Source organism: Dreissena polymorpha, chromosome 1, assembly GCF_020536995.1.
Source record: "Dreissena polymorpha isolate Duluth1 chromosome 1, UMN_Dpol_1.0, whole genome shotgun sequence".
In the NCBI taxonomy this organism is placed as follows: domain Eukaryota; kingdom Metazoa; phylum Mollusca; class Bivalvia; order Myida; family Dreissenidae; genus Dreissena; species Dreissena polymorpha.
Window position 1 is genome coordinate 69,415,467 of NC_068355.1, and position 19,264 is coordinate 69,434,730.

At 38.0% G+C, this 19,264-nt stretch overlaps 1 protein-coding gene across 1 annotated transcript; it reads left to right on the forward strand.

Moving 5' to 3' along the window:
- Positions 1–36: 36 nt before the first annotated feature.
- Positions 37–19,062, forward strand: LOC127880599 (uncharacterized). Its single transcript, XM_052427945.1, has 12 exons — positions 37–1,104; positions 3,979–4,186; positions 4,864–5,089; positions 5,481–5,626; positions 5,966–6,083; positions 7,501–7,664; positions 9,057–9,204; positions 10,129–10,270; positions 11,210–12,248; positions 16,144–16,295; positions 16,480–16,599; positions 17,672–19,062. The coding sequence occupies exons 1-12, from the start codon at positions 407–409 to the stop codon at positions 18,561–18,563; spliced, it is 4,053 nt and encodes a 1,350-aa protein (XP_052283905.1). The 5' UTR covers positions 37–406; the 3' UTR covers positions 18,564–19,062.
- The last annotated feature ends 202 nt before the right edge of the window (positions 19,063–19,264 follow it).

The window sequence follows — 19,264 nt, forward strand, 5'->3', positions numbered from 1 at the left end:
ATTAAATGTATCGCTGCATATGTAAAATAATTAAAGATTGGTGTTTTACCTCCACTGTAGACTATTTGCCTGTCAACGTGTCGGCTGGATGTTTATTGAGCCACTAGAATTTGATAAAGATCTTTATGTCTCAACTATATTATGTTTAGCCAATATATGATATAAGGTTTAATGCAATTGAACAGCGACCTATTGCTATTGTGAATTTGTTTAGTTTTAAATTATTAAATCTGACTGGCTGGGTTGGCCCTGCGGTATCATTGGATACATGATTGTTCGTTTTATGCATTGTGTCTCTGAATATGAACAGTATACCTAAAGTGGTGCTATTGTGCGATATGATGTATTGAGAGTACATAAGTGAATAAAGTAAATAGTAATTATATAAGAGCTTTATCATAAAACAATGTCAAATCTAGAGGATGATATCGTTAATGGAAATGGTTCGGATAAACTCGAAAAAACACTGACAGAAACCGGGAGTAAAGATGACGAGAACCTAATGCATAATTGGAGTCTGACCTTCAATGAATATGCTGATCAGAATGGGTACGGTGACCCAGGAAACGGAAAACAGCATTCAGAAAAAGAATCCGCGGTTTCGACTATAGCCAGTGATACAGTCACAGGCAAACCCCCAGATGGTCGTGGTCATGCGATTGCGACGCTTAAAACAGGGAAAGTAATAAAAGATACTCGCAAATACGTGGAGGTAGACGCGGATACAAAGAAAAGCGAAAAGTCAGACTCCATACCTGACGATACTGCTACCGGAAGTATGACGCTCAAAGATTCCATAGATAATGATAGGGATGGTAATATCTCACCAACAAAAACTGATGAAATAATGAGAACAGCAAATGGAAAACAAGACACCCCGGAGTTATCTAAGTACACAGTGTTGCCCGGAATCACAAACAAATCGCAGACTTTAGTAAATGCTAAACCGACTGTTGTTGTACCCCCAGCCACTACTGCTTTGAGTTTAGGTGCTACTAGCGGAAATAAGGCCCCAAGGAACACCCCAGCCACTGGTCATACTGGGGGTAAAGTTCAGCAAATTTACGTCAGGTTTCCAGGGCAACGAACCGGACAGATGATGTTGTGAGTTTGGAACGTTCAACTTATATGTAAAAGTTCATGTTTAACACAGCTTCTGTATTTCTTATGTATTGGGACGCTTGTTAAACTTGCGCTTTGTTGGCACATGTTAATAATTGGCAAATTAATGTATATTAACCACATGCTTTATTTGAATTCTTCTGTTCATCTGATTGTCAGAGAAGCATACTCAGTAACAACTGTTCAATACTTATTTTAAACACAAGCATGTGGAAGCTGTAATGTTCTACATAAACAAATCATGTTAAATCCCTTTAAGAGCGCCAAAGTTGTATTATTATATTGAGCTCCAATATACAATGCGTTAAGGCTTAAGATAAAGGCAGTCTGTATGTTTATGTCTCTCTTTTCAAAGCGTGATTTGATAACAGTTGCTCTGTTATTGTTTTGAGCAACAAATTCTCCTAGCTACAACGTAGAAAAATATTAACATGTTTATTAACTCCTTTCGCAATTCACGTTTTATCAAAGGAATTTAAACATTTAAACTAAAAATTATTATGAAATAATTGAAGGCTAATTGCTGTTAATATTTTATCAGACATTTTTTTAAGATGAAGAACTATTATTTAACTGTTCCTTAAAGAGATGTACGCCCAATTATCAGATAATGTTTCAATGCGATCGAACTATGACATTGTTTCCCATTGTTCGGATCTTCTAAATTCTTGCTACCTACATCGAATGGTCCCATTTATGTGCTTAATTATCGGATATATATATCCATATTGAAACGCGTTTTTTATTCAAACCAGATGATAGTTTGTGATAATATCTTTATTGGTCGAAATTATACACCGCATTGAATAGACATATGCATTTACAATACTGGATTCTCTCTAGCAAATCTATTAACACTCAATATTGTGTTGATTTGTTTTCGCATAAGTCGACTGTCTTATAAACTGGTACTACATAACTCGGTGTCAATAAAACAAAGACTCGTTCGTCATATCTAACTAGTAAGTTGCATAGTTACAGCGCCTTTTATACTAAATAACTGCGCATAATTAAGCGCTTTGTAGGGAACAAAACAAAACTCTGCACGGAATATCAACATCCTCATCGAAACAAAAGAATGAAAGTAAAAAATAATAAATTATCAATGTAGTGTACACCGAGCGAAGTTTCACTTGATCAATTCATCAAGCCTTCAATTCATCAAGCCTGTCTGTCAGCTAAAAGACTCAATGCATGGAATAAAAAAATAAAATAAACTAAATTTCTAATTAAATCAATAATTAAATCCAACAAAATAAGTAATCAATCAATAATCATTATTGCATAAACTCTATCTATAATGCCCTCTGGCGGGGTGCAGAAACTCGGCAAAAGTAGGGCTTGAACGGGAAAAATCGTGTATTAACAAGGCGATTCACGTGCATTTCAAGTCCTGCTATGTGTTTTTCAATTTTTCATGGCCATAAACTGGTCCACGCGCAGTTACTTCCCTTAACTTTGCTAATAACTCCAGCCTTCGACGACTTTCTAAGAATAAATGGGGAACTGTATAAGCACCAGTTTCCTCATGCATGCAAAAAAGGCAATGAATATTTCAATTCGCTTTTCAAATTATACCATCTGCACTCTCTTGACAACAGCTTTATTTTATTGGCAACGTCAATGAAGTTAAGGTTATTTACTCAACACTTTCGAAAGATTATGCTGTAGCCTAAATGTTTGTGTTTATGTACCTTCAACGTTCCAGTGTATGCTTGAAATACGTCAGTGACAATATGTTCGCAGTATTCATTTTTAGAAAATTTAGTTGGAACGAAATAATTCGTTTTGATATTAAACACATTTAAAATTGAAAACTGCCTATCCGAAGGTAAAGCCTCGTCATTTCTGATGATGACCGAGTGAGGCGTATGTAAAACACAACCTTGAACTGTGTGACGTCACATGAAATAATCGAATAATTTTGTCGATGTCGAATGAAAAAGACATTGTTTTCAATGTTAGTTTAATTTTATTATGGTAGTGTGATTTGTTTATGCAATAATAGCGAAAATACACATTTTCGCGGACATGATCATCTGCGTGGGCTGTCAAAATCCGTTCCTGCGCTCGTGCTGCGCACTCGGGCAGGAACGGATTTTTCGAGCGCCCGCAGATGATCATGCCCTCGAAAACGTGTATTATCCGTTTTACTCAATTACGCAAGCAGGTAATGTTTCTTGGTCTGCAGTATCTTGCATCCCCCGGGAACCAACTGATAAGTCTATTCGTGTGGCATAGGACACATGGTTGAGAACCTCAGTAAAATGATAGAAATTTCATGACATTCATTCCATTAATGAAACACACAAGTTATACATATGTACATATTCGATAGTGTATTCGATAATCTTTCGATTATAGATTAAAGCACCCTGATCGCGTTCACACTTCCCAAACACCGACGGAAAAAGAAAACATAATGCCGAGTTAAATATAAATTATATATTTGCCGTTCTCATTTTGATTACATACTATATTTGCTAACTCGCTCTAGAATCGATTGTTTCCTTAATGCCCTTGTTTATCTGCAAATAAACATATCTGTGTGCTCCTGATGCGCAGTGGTTCAAACCAGAATTATTAACCCATTTATGCCTAGCGTATAGAAGAAAATGCCTTGGCAAACAGCGTAGACCCAGATGAGGCGCCGCATGAATTTCTGTATGAAGTATTCTAAATATAGAAATAAGTATACTAGAAATCCCTAATTTTGAAATAAATTGATCCAATTTAGAAGAATGGAAGAGTCCACTAGGCATAAATGTGTTAAACTTCAAATCATTGCTTCTTTTCCCGAACACATTGAAGAACCGATAATCATTTATTTCATACAATATTGTGTTTATCTTCCAGCGCGGAAATGGATCAGCAGTCCGGGCACGTTCGCATCGTGGGGCTTGATAAGGAAAAAGAGATGCTGGCGCGCCTGGCCTGGCTGCTCCTCGACGCCGGAACTTCCGCTCTGCGCGCCACATTCGACAGCATTCATCCTCCGCTAAACCTCCGAGAGCATCTCAAACAGGCTCACGTGAAAGCCGTGCTGCAGAAATTGCTGCAACAGGTATACGCACATGGAAATATAAATATAAGATTTAGCGATAAGGTTATCCATAACAGAAATTTAGTTTTTCAACCTTCCAAACGAAGTTTGACAAGAGGAATATTAGAGTATGTCGCTCAGTCAGATTGTTGGTTTGTCAGAATGCCCGCAAACTATCAGTTTGTTTAAATTCACCAACTTAAACTTAAACAAGAACTTCTTTACCAGTTTATAAGTAATTTTTAATTAAAACTTGAAATATGTGGTCAACATGATATGGACCTTAGCGCTTATCAAAACGTTTGAAGGTGGTCGTTTTACATATGTATGGTCTAATTTTAGTCGGAAAATAATTGATTTCAATCTGGAACGATGTTACTGGTCGTGGTTGAATAAGAAGGTTACTATACAACATTGACCTTTAATACCGAAAGAAATCTAAACATGTTTTTTTTTTTATCAAACCTTGGTTTCCACATGCTGATTGTTTTTATTGTTTGGTAATGAAATTACTTTTTTCGACCTTTGATACCAGTAAGCCAGTGATCAGTAGCTATCACATATATAAACACTTAGTACTTGTAAAACAGCTTAAACAGAAATAGACGGATGAGGTCTATGAGGTCTTGAACGCCTAACATGCTAATATAGTTTTGAAATCGGCGAAAACAATTAAACACGATTGTTCAATTTCATAGTCCGTGCTCACGGAGCGCCAGTGGAAGCTCCTCTACCCAATCAAAAAGAAGCACAGCACCTCGCAGGCCTACGACAGCCGCACTTTGATCATTCTCCTTGAGACGATATGTCACCTGTGCCCGCCCTATCCCAACGGCTGGGCCCGGGAACCACTTCCTAATGACGGGTCACTCAGCGCCGACATAGTGCGACTACAGCTGCTCTACCTTGATATGGCGAGACATGGTACGCATCATCATCATCATCATCATCATCATCATCATCATCATCATCATCATCATCATCATCATCATCATAATCATCATCATCATCATCATCATCATCATCGTCGTCGTCGTCGTCGTCGACGTCGTCGTCATCATCATCATCATCATCATCATCATTATTTTCATCATCATCATCATCATCATCATCATCATCATCATCATCATCATCATCATCATCATCATCATCATCATCGTATTCTTCTTCTTCAGCAGCAGCAGCAGCAATTAAAACTTGATTTTCATGTAAAACAATTTCTTTTTTAATCATTTTTTAAAAAAGAATCTACCAGCAGTTATATTGTTTATGCTAGTAGTAGTACAAATAGTTGCATGTTTATCTGACGTTGCAGAGGGGATCGCCGGTGAGTCGTACGTGCAGTGGTTCTTGCAGATTCGTGACGTCATAGTCCGACTGGGAGGGCCTCCAATCAGACTTAAAATTGATCGCATCGAGACAGAACTGATCAACCTTGAACTGCAGCAGCATTACATTAAGGTTGACGTTTGTTTCATCAGTCTTAAATTGCAAATAAGAGTGTTGTTGTACACAGCAGTCGGCGGATTATTCCAAGTCTTTGTCAAAGATGTTATGCATAGGTAGATGTGAACATATTTTATAAAGCATGTTCACATTGCGTAAACTTAATATTTAGAAGGCTATTAGGATAATTTCAAACACTAGAGAATGTACAACCATATACAAACTGTATACAAGTCTTTTTATTAAGAACAATTCTTATGTGCCTACGAGTTATTCTTCACACACGCATCATTAAAAAATACTTGCCCTAATGACTTATCCAACATAGTTGTGCTTATGTCCAATCCTGTACAGACTCTACGCGAGACCTGGCAACCGGATCTGATCCAGAAGCTTGAGAAGGTGCACGGGCTGAGGAGCAAGACGTCAAGGGCTCGGAAGGCGTACGCGAACACCAAGGGGTCGGAAGAAGGTATGCCAACAACTGAAATTACAACTTTTTAATGACATTCGGACAAGAAACCGATTTTGCATATATAGAGGCCCAAACCAGATGCACTTGACAAGACACAAACAAACAAAACAAACGAACAAGCACAAGGGTCAAGCATAGCACCGTGCAATCAATTTTGATCGAACATAAATCTAGAGCCATACTAGTTCAAGCATTTTAAAAATATTCACTTCAGTAACTTACGTTTATGCTAGTATAAATAAGGAGTGTTTATTTTTCAAATGTGCCGTAATATGGCCCCGCGCTTAGCTTGAATACCGACGGCGTAATATTATTTATACATAATGCACTTTAAAGCTACTACATGTTTTACATAGGCCCACCCATATATCAAATCTTATCCATCAAGAAGAAATTCGATTTGTGAGAATGTATTTGCTATATGGTTAGTTTTCAATTTTTAAGACAAACTAACAAGTGGTTTTCGCATTAATCTTCTGATCGTTGTGTCCGCCAAAATACAAAATTGGCTTAAGCAAAACTTGGTCGTCATTTACAAGCAATACAAATAGTAAGCTAATTTTGAGATCGGTTCAATTGTATATGCTGACAAAACTGTTAAACAAACTCGTCAGCATTTTCATAGGCCAATTAATTAGAAACAAATAAAATTATATTGATTGTAGAATGGTCTAAAAATAATATGTTTTTTATTGTAATAATCAATACATTTAACTAAGCCAGCTGCATATTTTTTTAGAAACGAGCCGCGTGTTTAGTGCATATGTATAGAGTATTTTCCATTCTAACACGGTACGTGCCAAATTTCATATAAACAAAGAAGAAAATCGTCTGTGTGTTATTCTGCAATAATAATGGGCGGAGCTTATACACTGAAAGCACGCGCTGTAACTAAAAAAAAACATGCCGATACATTTTCCACCAGCGTAATAATCCGGTATTTTATGAATGAAAGTCAGAAGGGTGGAGATCTGATCGACAAAACAGCCGAAAGTTATTTTAATGGGCGGAACTTCATAAAAAATAGTCAACAAGAAAAATAAGATACGTTGTATAAATCTTTATAAAAAACCGTGTTAAAATTGAAATAATTCGTGTAACTTATAGTTTGTTATCGAATAACCCACTGCCGGAAGTTTAGATGCGTAGGTATTAAATCACGAGTGCGAATTATTTCTTAAATATAAGCATATGCATTCCGCAATGGCAAATCAGGACCGACACTTTCGTTTTCATAGAATTGTTCGTCTAAAGGAAGAATTTTCTATAAAAAAATCAGTCTAGGCGGAAAGTGGCATCCCTGTTTTGCCCTTGAGGACTGCACAAGTTAATCTAGGGCGTTACTTTAAGGACATGCATAAAGTCCGATTTTCTCCGAGCGCGGCTCAATTGTTGTCCTGCTAAATGGTTACAGGACTGTCTGCCGAAGATCGTGTCGTGTTGAAGAAAGTCCACAAGTTACTGGTAGAGAATGTGCAGGCTGATGACGTCATAGATCGTCTGCAGCAGTCGCAGGTGCTCAAGTTCTCGGACCGGCAGGATATTCTGGCCACTTCCAAGAAACAAGAACGCACGCAGGTCTAACAAAACGTTGGGGTCTTTAATGACTCAACAAGTTAACACAACTTTTATCACACCGTGCAATCGCCTCCAGCGACGACTGTGGATCAGGCGACGACTGAGATACTGTATACATGTCGGTGGAAAGCGGAGTGTAAGTATTTCCCTATTCTTTATATTTTACGTATTGGATTGAGCAGGTCTGAGAGTGATCTTTGAGAGCCTATGTAAGAAGGACTCTGTGAACGTAATTCTTACCTTCCTAGTTGCTTACTTTTCAAGAAATCCGTTACAATGTGGTCAAACATCATCTAACAAAAATTCACAACTCTCTCAGTCAAGCTCTAATTTCACAGGATTTAGACCAAAGATAATATGAAAAACATTTTATTGAAATATGTTATACTTTTCGTCGGTTATTCCAAAATAACGGCATCCCGCATGAGCAAACAACGTTTTTATCAACGATTAGCCCTTTTATGCCTATTGGACCCTCCCATCCTTCTAAATTGGATCAATTTATTTCCAAAATTAGTAGTGTCTATTACATTAATTTCTATATTAAGAATATTTCTTACAGAAATTCCTTTAAGCAAACAGCGCAGACCCTGATGAGACGCCGCAACATGCGGCGTCTCATCTTGGTGTACGCTGTTTGCCAAGGCCTTTTTTCTAGAGGGTAGGCATAAATGGGTTAAATTCGAGTAGGTTTTGAAAAACTCCTCGTGCTTAGGGCCGTGACTAATTATTAGATGGTCATGATAACGGCTACGAAAATAAAATTATGTTCATGTATTCGGCTGAGACTATGGCATGATGAGATGTGGACGTTATTCCTTACACAGAACTGTTAAATTTGTAATGTTTACTGTGCGCGTATAGACTAACCGTTATCCGAAGATTGTGTCTTATCCTAAGTCGTTATAGCGACTGGTATTCTCATCTTGTTGCCGGGGAAGAACATTCTTATATGTTGAACCAATGGAACTTGTATAATGAACACATACAAACCTGCTCATTCCAATATATCTACGTGATATTTAAAGAACAGTGAAATACTTACCCTCCGCTTTCCACCGACATGTATACAGTATCTTAGTCGTCGTCTGATCCACAGTCGTCGCTGGAGGCGATTGAACGGTGTGTATATGTTTCGTTATATTTCTGACAATGAATAATACATTTGATATTTTGCTCTGAACGTTTATATTTATTGTTTGAAAGTTCTCATCTTTAAAATGTACATTTTTTTTTATTACAAGGAACACTTGAGCAAAAGCGACCCATTTTTATATGGGGTAAAGTATATAGTATTTTAACAAGGCAGTACTCACATTTGCATTGTATAGGATCTATTGAATACATTCTAATGCATTATCAGCATCTTCATGATAATGTTTGATCCATCAGATCCTATTGGACAAGATTGCCGACTCAAAGTTGCCGTACGCACTAAAGGCGTTGTTCGACGCAATGAAGTTCAAGTACAAGAAGTTGTACGACCACGTGATGGCCGTCCGGAAGCAGACGTACAAAGAAGGCGTGGTCACTACGATAGGTTGGTGGGACTAGGAAGAGTTATCTTATTTCTGAGAATCATCTCCCCTTCACTTTTTGTGAAATAATATGAACCTCGTTCTGTGAAGACTGGTCTTTACGCATGCGTGTAAAGCGTTGTCACAGATAAGCCTGTACAGTCCCCACATGTTTCCTTGATAAGCCTGTGTGAACTACATTGGCTAAACTTGAACGACACTTTACGTCCATGCATTAAGCTCACATTTCCAAGAACAAGGGTAATATTCTTATCTATTTTATGTTTTCCGGTGGTTTATAGAGAAATATCAGTCGATTAAAACTGATAATTTCACTGTTTCAAACAGTGAAAATCGTCAGTGAAAATTATCGATAATTTTCATTGTTTACTTTGAAATGACGTCTTTTTTTTAAAGAAATGACGTCATTATCCCAGCGAAATTCTTTAGTTAAATACTTAAACAATGTCTATAAACTGTGAAAAAAGGCATAGAATAAAAAGAAAATTTGTTGTATTCGGTGGAATATCGATCATAGAAAAAAAAATTCACTCGTGGCTGCGCTTTTCTATGATCACTCGTAAATTAAAATCGATAATCCACCGAATCCAACAAATATCCTCTATGTCAAACATGCTGGTGCTGATAGTCAACATATACGGGGTTGTACACGTGTTATATAGGGCAAAACATTGACCATGCATAGAAGTTGACGTTGTTTGGGGTGATGAAGTGTATACATGGTTAAACTATTTATGGACGAAAACTGGTGAACTACTGTTGATAGATGCTCTTTATTAATACAGCAAACCAGTTTCACCCTTGATTTTTGCTTCAAAGAATCAAAAAGTCATACTATAAAAACGGCAGATGTACTTAAAACTGTCATAAAATATTTGGAACACTATTTAAAATTTACGAATGTGTATAATTTAACGATATTTCAGACGTTGAAGGCATCACAGAAGAGTGCCTGCGCAATCAGTACAAGTCGCGACTGTCGCGAGTCTACCCGTTCCCCTGGACGGACAGTGTGTACGGTTCGGTACGGGATGTATACACGTCCCTCGACATCGTCGATACAGACGGGTACGTCCCTTCAAAAGTACTTCACTTGTAATTGAGACTCTTTCTGTGACAAAGGTGCTTAGTGCATGTTCTTCAAATGTCATAAACATATTAGCCGTTCCACACAGGCTATTCAAGGACGACGTTTTCCGTCTAAACGAAAGAGAGAGAGAGAGAGAGAGAGAGAGAGAGAGAGAGAGAGAAAGAGAGAGAGATCAGAGACTACAGAGAGAGAGAGTAGAGTAGAGAGAGAAGGAGAGAGTAGAGAGATAGAGAGAGAGAGCCTTCGCTCTAGCATCGAGGAAGATTCGCTCGAGTCTGAGATGATAGGAGAGATGGGGATGCGGAGGGAGAGTGTTTTTTTTTTGATTTTTTTTTGGGGTTCTCTTTCCTCCCCTATTTTTCTTTTTCGTGGGTGAGCTTTAGAGTCACGATGATTGAGAAGGGAGAGGGATGGAGGGAGACATTCTTTAAACCAACAAAATTCCATTAAAGCGGAAAGTGAAGCCATAGAATAGCCTGAGAGGACTTCACAGGATGACACTTTACGCATATGCATTAAGACCAGAACGCTACTGAAATGCAAGTTTGTCTTCAAGATGTATGTTTTTTTAAATCACAAAAATTAACATTTGCAGTTATATCTATGGCAAGAATATGAAAATAGCATTGTTGGTTTGTGTTTATTCATAAATATACAAACATTAATTTAATGCAAGCGATACTCTAAAATAAAATAGGATAGATACCAGTATTTATGCATAAATCCGCTTTTTAAATTATTCTGCCATTTGATATTGCACTTGGTGTTGTTATGTTACACTCAGACGAATGTATCCACATGTTTCGGTAATACGATGTTGATACAGGTAGCACAACATACGTTTATAGTAACTGCGACATAGGTTACAATGATTTCATATACATGTAATATTTTAACATTTTATTTATTTATTACAGAAATAAATTGTCACACGCTGACCTGTTACCCTTGCCCGCCACAAGTGGTAAAGGCAGTCGTATCATATTCGAAGGTACAAGCGGAAGTGGAAAGTCGATCTTTTGCGCATGGCTGGCATTCATGTGGGCAACACAACCCAGCTACTTTCGGGCTCAATACCGTCACGTGCTCTATCTGAACATGTCAGAAATGAACGGCAACCTCGAAACCGCCGTGTACAAGAGTTTGTTCCCGGAAAACTTCAAAATTACTTTGAGCGATTTCTGGAAAATGCTGGAGCGATCGGCAGATGAGGTCTTGCTCATGATAGATGACTATGTTCACGATAGTGATATAGACATCACCGACATTTTGCTTGGTACTCGGCTTAAGGAATGCACGGTGCTATTAACATCTAAACCGCATACCAAATTGCCCAACGGATTTGTAGCTGACTGTAAATGGTTTAACCTCGGATTTAATGAAGGTAACATCCGTCGTTGCTTTAGAAATTGTGTTTCCATATCCGATCTAGAGCACGACCAGTTTGAAAAGTTGTACCATCTCTCCGGCAGAGAATCCTGGCCTCTTCGATCACACCTCGCAAACCCAATGATGGCCGTCATGGCGTTTGGCGTCTACAGCATTCTACGAAAGGGCACGATGCTAAGGGAAATGAAAACCACGTGTGACCTCCTGGAAAAATACGGAGTGGCAATGGCGACGCTGTACTGTAGGAAGCAAAAAATCGATATTGTAGGTTTCGAATTCCCCGACGAAGTTATGCGTGCAATAGATGCCTTGGATCAGTTCGCATTTTCCTGTGTAATGAACGGACGTAGGACATTTAGTGAAGACGACGTAGTACAGAAGACTGGGGACACGGTCGTCCTGAAATTTGGTGCTTTCAGCAAGTTTACGCAAAGTTCAATGCTACGGTTTGCTTGTGGTATCTCCATGGATTTCCTTGCTGCCCGACACATTGCCGACATGTCATTTGAAGATATTGAGACAACCGTGATGAAGAACAAGATTGTGAAGTTGCCTAAATTCGCACAGGTAACACTGAATTTGTGTTTTTTTTTTGGTACAAGCAGTTGTATTTTGTGTTCAAATATTAGCCTCTAAACTGATATTTATTGACAAGTATTAAGATAGTTTTGAACAAAAGGAGTTAATAACGTTTACGTTAGATTGCATACGTGATGTCCATACATAATCACGATTTAAATCACTTTGTTCGACCCTCCTTTTATGCCTCAGTCACAAATAATCCGGTCGCCGGCCGATGTGTCCGATCTCCAGGCATCGGGAAGACTGGACAGGTCGGAGCCGTCCGCCGTCCGATGAGTGACAAAGTTTAAAACCTCAGTCACAAATAGACACCGATCACCGTCCGATCAGCGGCCGAAGTTTTTTTTCGCTCTTCGGGCTGGCGCCGGCCGATGATCGCACGCACATCGGGTCATTTTGTAGCATCGGGCGGCGTCCGCATTAATTTTTTATATCACAGTTTTGTTTTACCCGACATCGGGCCCGGGAAGGAATCGAGTTGAGATCGAAAAAAGATCGGACGATCAACGAGCGGTTATCGCCCGGCTTGCGCCCGACATCGGATTCATTGTACGTGTATCATAACAAGCATCGTCCGGCGTCCGTCGGGCATCGTGCGGAGGCCCTCCGACAATCAGACGGTCGCCGGCCGATGTATATGCCTCTGAGAAATACCTTTACTTTTGCCGTTACACGTTCAATAAATCCAATGTCAGGCGATCGCCAGGCGATACCCGTGAGTTGATCGTCCGATCTTGTTTCGATCTCAACTCGATTCTTTCCCGGGCCCGACGTCGGGTAAAATTTTAAGTGAAACTTAAAATTAATCCGGACGCCGCCTGATGCTACAAATTGGTCCGGTTTCCTTGCGATAATCGGCCGGTCGCCAGCCCGATGAGCGGAAAATACGTCGGCCGCGGATCGGACGGTGATCGGTGTCTATTTGTGACTGAGGTATTAGCTCCGTTTGTATCCACCGTTCTATTGCGCTAGTCAGCCAATTTGAACCTTGTAATTTTAACGCATGGCATTTAACTTCGTTATGTCGCGTCTTTTGTAGCAATATCCCTTTCATCTATACATTCATGACCAGTACTAGTACTAATCTGCAGAGGTTTTTTGTGTATATAGGTCATAATATACTAAATAGTTTCCCTATATAATTCAATGTAAAAGCGACAACTTTAAGCGAAAATAAATGCAACATTCTGCACATTGAGACTACATAACCATACATTTTCTTAAAGGTTATTCTAAGCGGAATCGATTTATGCAATAAAAAGATATGTCATGTTCAAATCAAGAAAAAACTCGACTTTTTTTTGCAACATTTTTTCCGGCCGTTTCTTAGTGGAATGTAACCTTTTTCAGTGCAATGCTTTACTTTAGTCTCTAAGTTTATCATATTTCAGGGATTCAGTATTGAACACATATTAATGCCCTTCCACTATCTCCAAACGATAAAACCCGAACAACAGTTTAAAGTGTAAAAATGCTTTCGAGTCAACTATGATATTTTTAGAGAGTAAAACGATTATTTAGTATACTGTAACCTATAAAAAGGTTGCAAAGCTGGTCGCTATTAGTTCAGTTCGTAATTGTGCATTCACTTAGAGAAATGTTAGCAACTTGGTAAACATAGACAATCGTAGAGTGTCAATCACATCCATACTTACTAACAACTTACATTACATTTACTTAAATCAATACGGTAATAAATGGGTAAAAAGTAATATTTTGTTAGTTTTTACTGTGAATTGTGTCATTTGACACGTGAGACGTGCATTGTTACATTGGCCATGTATGATATTATTACATATCTATGACACAAGTATATGCTTATATATGGCACAAATATGTATATATATTATATATATATATATATATATATATATATATATATATATATATATATATATATATATATATATATATATATATATATATGAAACAATTATATACGTATCTTAGGCTTAATTTACTAAGTATCTTTGGCAAAATTACAAGTTTATTCTTTTTTAAGTAACTTATATAATTAAATACGAATCTATGGTACACTAACATACTTTCTTTATCTACGTGAAATTAAATACGTTTTTGTAGCAAAGTTATATACGTGTCTATGACACATTTATAACCGTTACGTATCTATTGACTAATAATAAAAGTGCATATACCACAATTATATAAGTATCTAATTTATACTTACATATCGCCCCATTGGTGCAAAAAGGTACCATGTGACATTCATTTTATATGCAACATGTTACCTTTTTGCACCAATGGGGTGATATAGGCAAACTAGAAGAAAACAACCTTAAGCTATTTGGTTGTCTTGTTTCTTCAGGATTTCCAACATCCGAATTGCTTAAAATATATTTTTAAATTCTGGTTTCAAACATTTCAAGATAGATGGAATGGCCTTTCATAAATGCATCTTGAGCTACATATTAAAATTAAAATTATAATGAGTCTTGTTCTGAGAAAACTGGAAATAATGCATGTGCGTAAAGTGTCGTCCCAGGTTAGCATGTGCAGTCCGAACAGGCTAATCAGGGACGACACTTTCCGCTTTATGACATTTTTCGTTTAAATGAAGTCTCTTCTTAGCAAAAATACAATTTAGGAGGAAAGTGTCGTCACTTTACGCACAAACATTTAGACCAGTTTTCTCAGAACACGACTCAAATGATCACACAACCGCTTAGATGTAATGCCTTTATCAGTGGCGTGGGAGATACACATAAACAAGTACAGCAAATGATTGTGAAATGGCAATGATATGGTCCGTCGCTGCAAAAAGTTCCGTAACACTTTTTAAATTGTTATCAGAGTTCATTTCATACATATGTTGAAAAAGTGTACGATGCTGTCCGGTAATCTTGCGCAGTTAAGGATCAATTGGTTTAAAAACATGTTTTTTTATAAATGGCAACAAAATATATAAATTTATTATGAAAATAATAAGTTCATGTGCTTATTAACACAAAAATATCTAATAAATTCAGTGAAGAACTGTCCGATTTGATTTCAAAACAAACATGACTCACCTCATTTTCAAACTATCAGAGTGTCCGGTAATCTTGCGCACTTTGTATAATGACCTCGTTTAGGCAAAATTTCCAAAAGTTTAGACATATGGTGTTCAATTATTGACAAAAAGCATTCCATAAAAATATTTTTTAAATCAGTTTGTAAAACCATTGAAATTAAATGTGGATTTCTAGTGCAGTTTTTGTTCACTACAAATCAATAAATAATATAGTCACTCATAATAGTGTACAATTAATAAAAATGTACCGGTATGCGTGAAAAAAATGCATAACGGGTTTGATACCACGATCATGCTTCCATAGTTTACAGAAAATATCAAAACTAGGCCATTGCGCATGCGCATATCATACCAAATTGGTTTGACAGAATGGCGGGAAATAATGACTATGTCGTCTGATGCGATATATTTTTATGGCAAAAATACCAAAACTGATCGGATATTGCGCAATGGAATAATAAATTACACGTTGGATATATGAATTCATAATTTAAAAGTATGAAAACGCTAAAGACTGCAGGGAATTTGTGATTCATTTTGAATTTTTTGTAAGAAGGTCAGTGTTTACGATGTATAGGGATGACGCAACCGGTGTTTAAATGAAATGATCGAATTTAATTTTGCATGGAATACGTAACTTTTAAATCCGTTAATTCTTTAAAATGTGAAATTCCATCTTTCATCACTAAAGAAAACCATTCGTCGTCTGCGAATTTATTCCATCTTTCATCACTAAAGAAAACCATTCGTCGTCTGCGAGATTCGCAGATGCGAAGTGCGCAAGATTACCGGACGCGCAAGATTACCGGACTTAACTGTACTGTAAGGTTAACGGATTTCTTTTTCCAGCTGATGTCATTCATCTGTGGTCAGTATCGGGAGGATACGGACACCTCCGTGCTTATATCTCTTTTTGACCAGCTGGCCGCTCGTAACGAGTACTGCATCCGGGGGCTGTATTTGCCCGCGACCACCCTGCAGTCGCCCGTGTCTGTAGAAAGGTATTTTCATGTAGCATTATGAAAATTTATGACTCCTGTGGCGTAGAAATTTATCTTTAACATAATTGTGCTACCAACGCTTTCATGAGCGGCATTTATTTCTCGTTATCTCTGTTTTTAAATAGAAAAAGTAACAATCTTCTCGTATTGCGTCACTAAATTTGCATTAATGAACTTCAGTGAGCTCAAGACGAAGGTACCCCGAGGGGTGCTGGAACGATTTTTCTACGAGCCTACAATGTCTGTCCGAGTGTCCGGAGAGACTTGACGCCGTGCAGACTGTTGCCCAGTCCTTGCCACAGAGGTATAGCATACACACCGCCAACATGCTCACTTGGATCACTCAGTATAGCAATAAATATCCATCAAAAGAACTAGATGTTAATTATGTGACTTATAATCAAAGGGGGTGTTGTGTGTTAAAATTTGCAAAAATAGTGTTTAAACCGACATCCCAAACAAAATAAATTGCAAATTAGTTAGATTCTTGTTTCTTGCCTTTCAGGTTACATTTAGATGCGTTAAAACCATGTTCATGGTTGAGTTCCTGACGATAGACTGTCGTTCTCTAATTTAACCCATTTATGCCTAGCGTCCTGAAAAAAGGACATTGCAAACAGCGTAGACCCAAATGAGACGCCGCACAATGCGGCGTCTCATCTGGGTCTGCGCTGTTTGCTTAAATGAATTTCTTTATGAAATATTCTAAATATAGAAATAAATATACTTGACACCCCTAATTTTGGAAATTAATTGATCCAATATAGAAGGATGGGAGAGTCCACTGGGCATAAATGGGTTAACTATTGCACTGATGCTCTTCCCATGACCTGGATTTATTGAGTTGATTATTTTTGGACCAAAAATGTATTTGAATAGTTTTTTTCACATTCTTTTACTAATCAGTGTAGCAGTGCAGTTGGGAAGGAGTGGGGATAATTCATATAGTTATATTTATTTATTTTTTGTCCAACTCGATTACAAATACAAATAAGATAAAGTTCACCAGGTTTGGTACATGCAGATGAAAAATAGTCAAAGAAGATTAACACAAATTGAAGTGTGTCTTTCGACAGCGTAGGACTAAAGTTAAGCATGGGCAGCAATTTGCAACCACTTTCGCTGGGTTTTTAATATTGACCATTACAAATATTTTATGTTAGAAATCTCTCCATCTAACTCGTCAAACCAAGTCTGACATCACAGTACATGGCCAGATGCGCACAGGACAAGGGATTAAATATCAAAGGGATGGACACTAACAAGAAAATGGACATAAGAACTAGTACATTAGACACATATAATAATACTGACCTATCATACATCAGGTATACATTCATGTTAAATACTACAGCTATAATATAATTATGTTTCAGACTAATTATACGATCGGACGGTTTGATAACCCTTAAAACCACCCAGGGTCTATGTCTCGCCTTGGAACACAAAGACTGCACTGTCCAAGAAATCGAGCTCGACCTCCATCAGTACCACAACTTTCAACTTCCGGTATTTCTCGCGCTAGCCGGCTCCACCAGCCGCTGCCGAAATATCCACTCCATCAAAATCACGTGGTCGTCGCTGGACACCATGTCCAGGTATCTAGCCGCTGTAATGGAGCAGGGAAAATCGGTGGAAACGTTGTATATCACGGAAGACCATACTCGGAAGTGCATTCCCAAGCACGTGAGCGCGGTAACATGGGCGGCGATGCAGTCGGCCTGCAACCATATGACGTCTGTGCAGCACCTGTCATTCCTCAATGCACGCGTTACCGCCGTCTTGAACCACGTTCTTCAGCACATACCGACGACCATCGCTCATATAAATATCACCGGATGTGCTTTCAACCTGATGTGCGCGGGTCAGATCGCAAGTCATCTCCATGGGAACACGATGATCCGTCATCTCGATCTGAGTAACACAAAATTGAACAGCAGCGAGCTCGTAGCCATATTTCAAGGCATGCAGATGTGCGACGGTATCCAAACAGTGCGCATGCGCGGCGCTAGGCTGGATCGACCATGTATCGTGGCGCTCGCCGAGTACATCAAACTCACGCATTCGCTGGAAAATCTGGATTTGAGTGATTGTGAACTAAACACGGCCATGTGTACCGCCCTTGTGGCGGCCATTAAGCAGAACAGGACTATTAAGCGATTGGTGTTCAACAACACCAAGCTGACGAGCGAGGGCCGACGCGTCATCGCAAAAACGGAAACGAGACTGAACCCTGTTTCGGTTGAAGGACTTCTTAGACTATACTGAACTGTTTTCACAGATCTATTACTCCAATAGCACTTATACCGCGTAGTTTCGAAACAGTGACATTTTAGCAGATAAGTAAATCAAAATTGACTGAAATAAAAAATAAATATATATTTTGCACCAAGACTTTCGACAATATTGACCATACAACACTATGGTAAATCTAAATGCTAAGCAATACCGAAATAATCTCGATGACAATTTTTAGCAAAAAAAGTATAATTGCTTTTAACATGTTAAATTGTTTATCTTACCAAGAGCAAATAGTTGATATTTAATTTTACATATGTACTGTTTTATTTGTTGCGCAACAACAATAATGTTACTGTTTATGTTTCTCACTCCAATCTGGAATTAATATTTAGCCTCTATCCTATCTATGAAAAAATATTATATGCAAACATACCGTATTAGTTTTCAACTGTATATTTATTTATGTAATGTAGTTTTTTAGAATCGGTTTTATTATTTTTTTAATTAATAAATACGGCATAATGTGTGTATTAATGATTGTATTTCAATGACGTGTCGCCACTCAGCCTCCAGTGTCCACATGTTATCAATAAACGACTTAGTAATGCCCCGTGCATGAAAAATCTTTCTCGTAAAACCAGTAAAGAGACGTGAAAAGAGACTTACTTCAGCGACTTTAATGAGTAATATTAGTATACTGGTGGAGATAACTTGAATTCCGAATATTT

What these genes read in the sequence shown, in the direction of transcription:
- LOC127880599 (XM_052427945.1), top strand. Translation starts at nt 407, where the DNA reads ATGTCAAATCTAGAGGATGATATCGTTAATGGAAATGGTTCGGATAAA. An exon ending in GACATCGTCGATACAGACGG is followed by an intron (nt 10,271 to 11,209) that starts GTACGTCCCTTC and finishes TATTTATTACAG; the next exon opens with AAATAAATTGTCACACGCTG. An exon ending in TCGCCCGTGTCTGTAGAAAG is followed by an intron (nt 16,296 to 16,479) that starts GTATTTTCATGT and finishes AACTTCAGTGAG; the next exon opens with CTCAAGACGAAGGTACCCCG.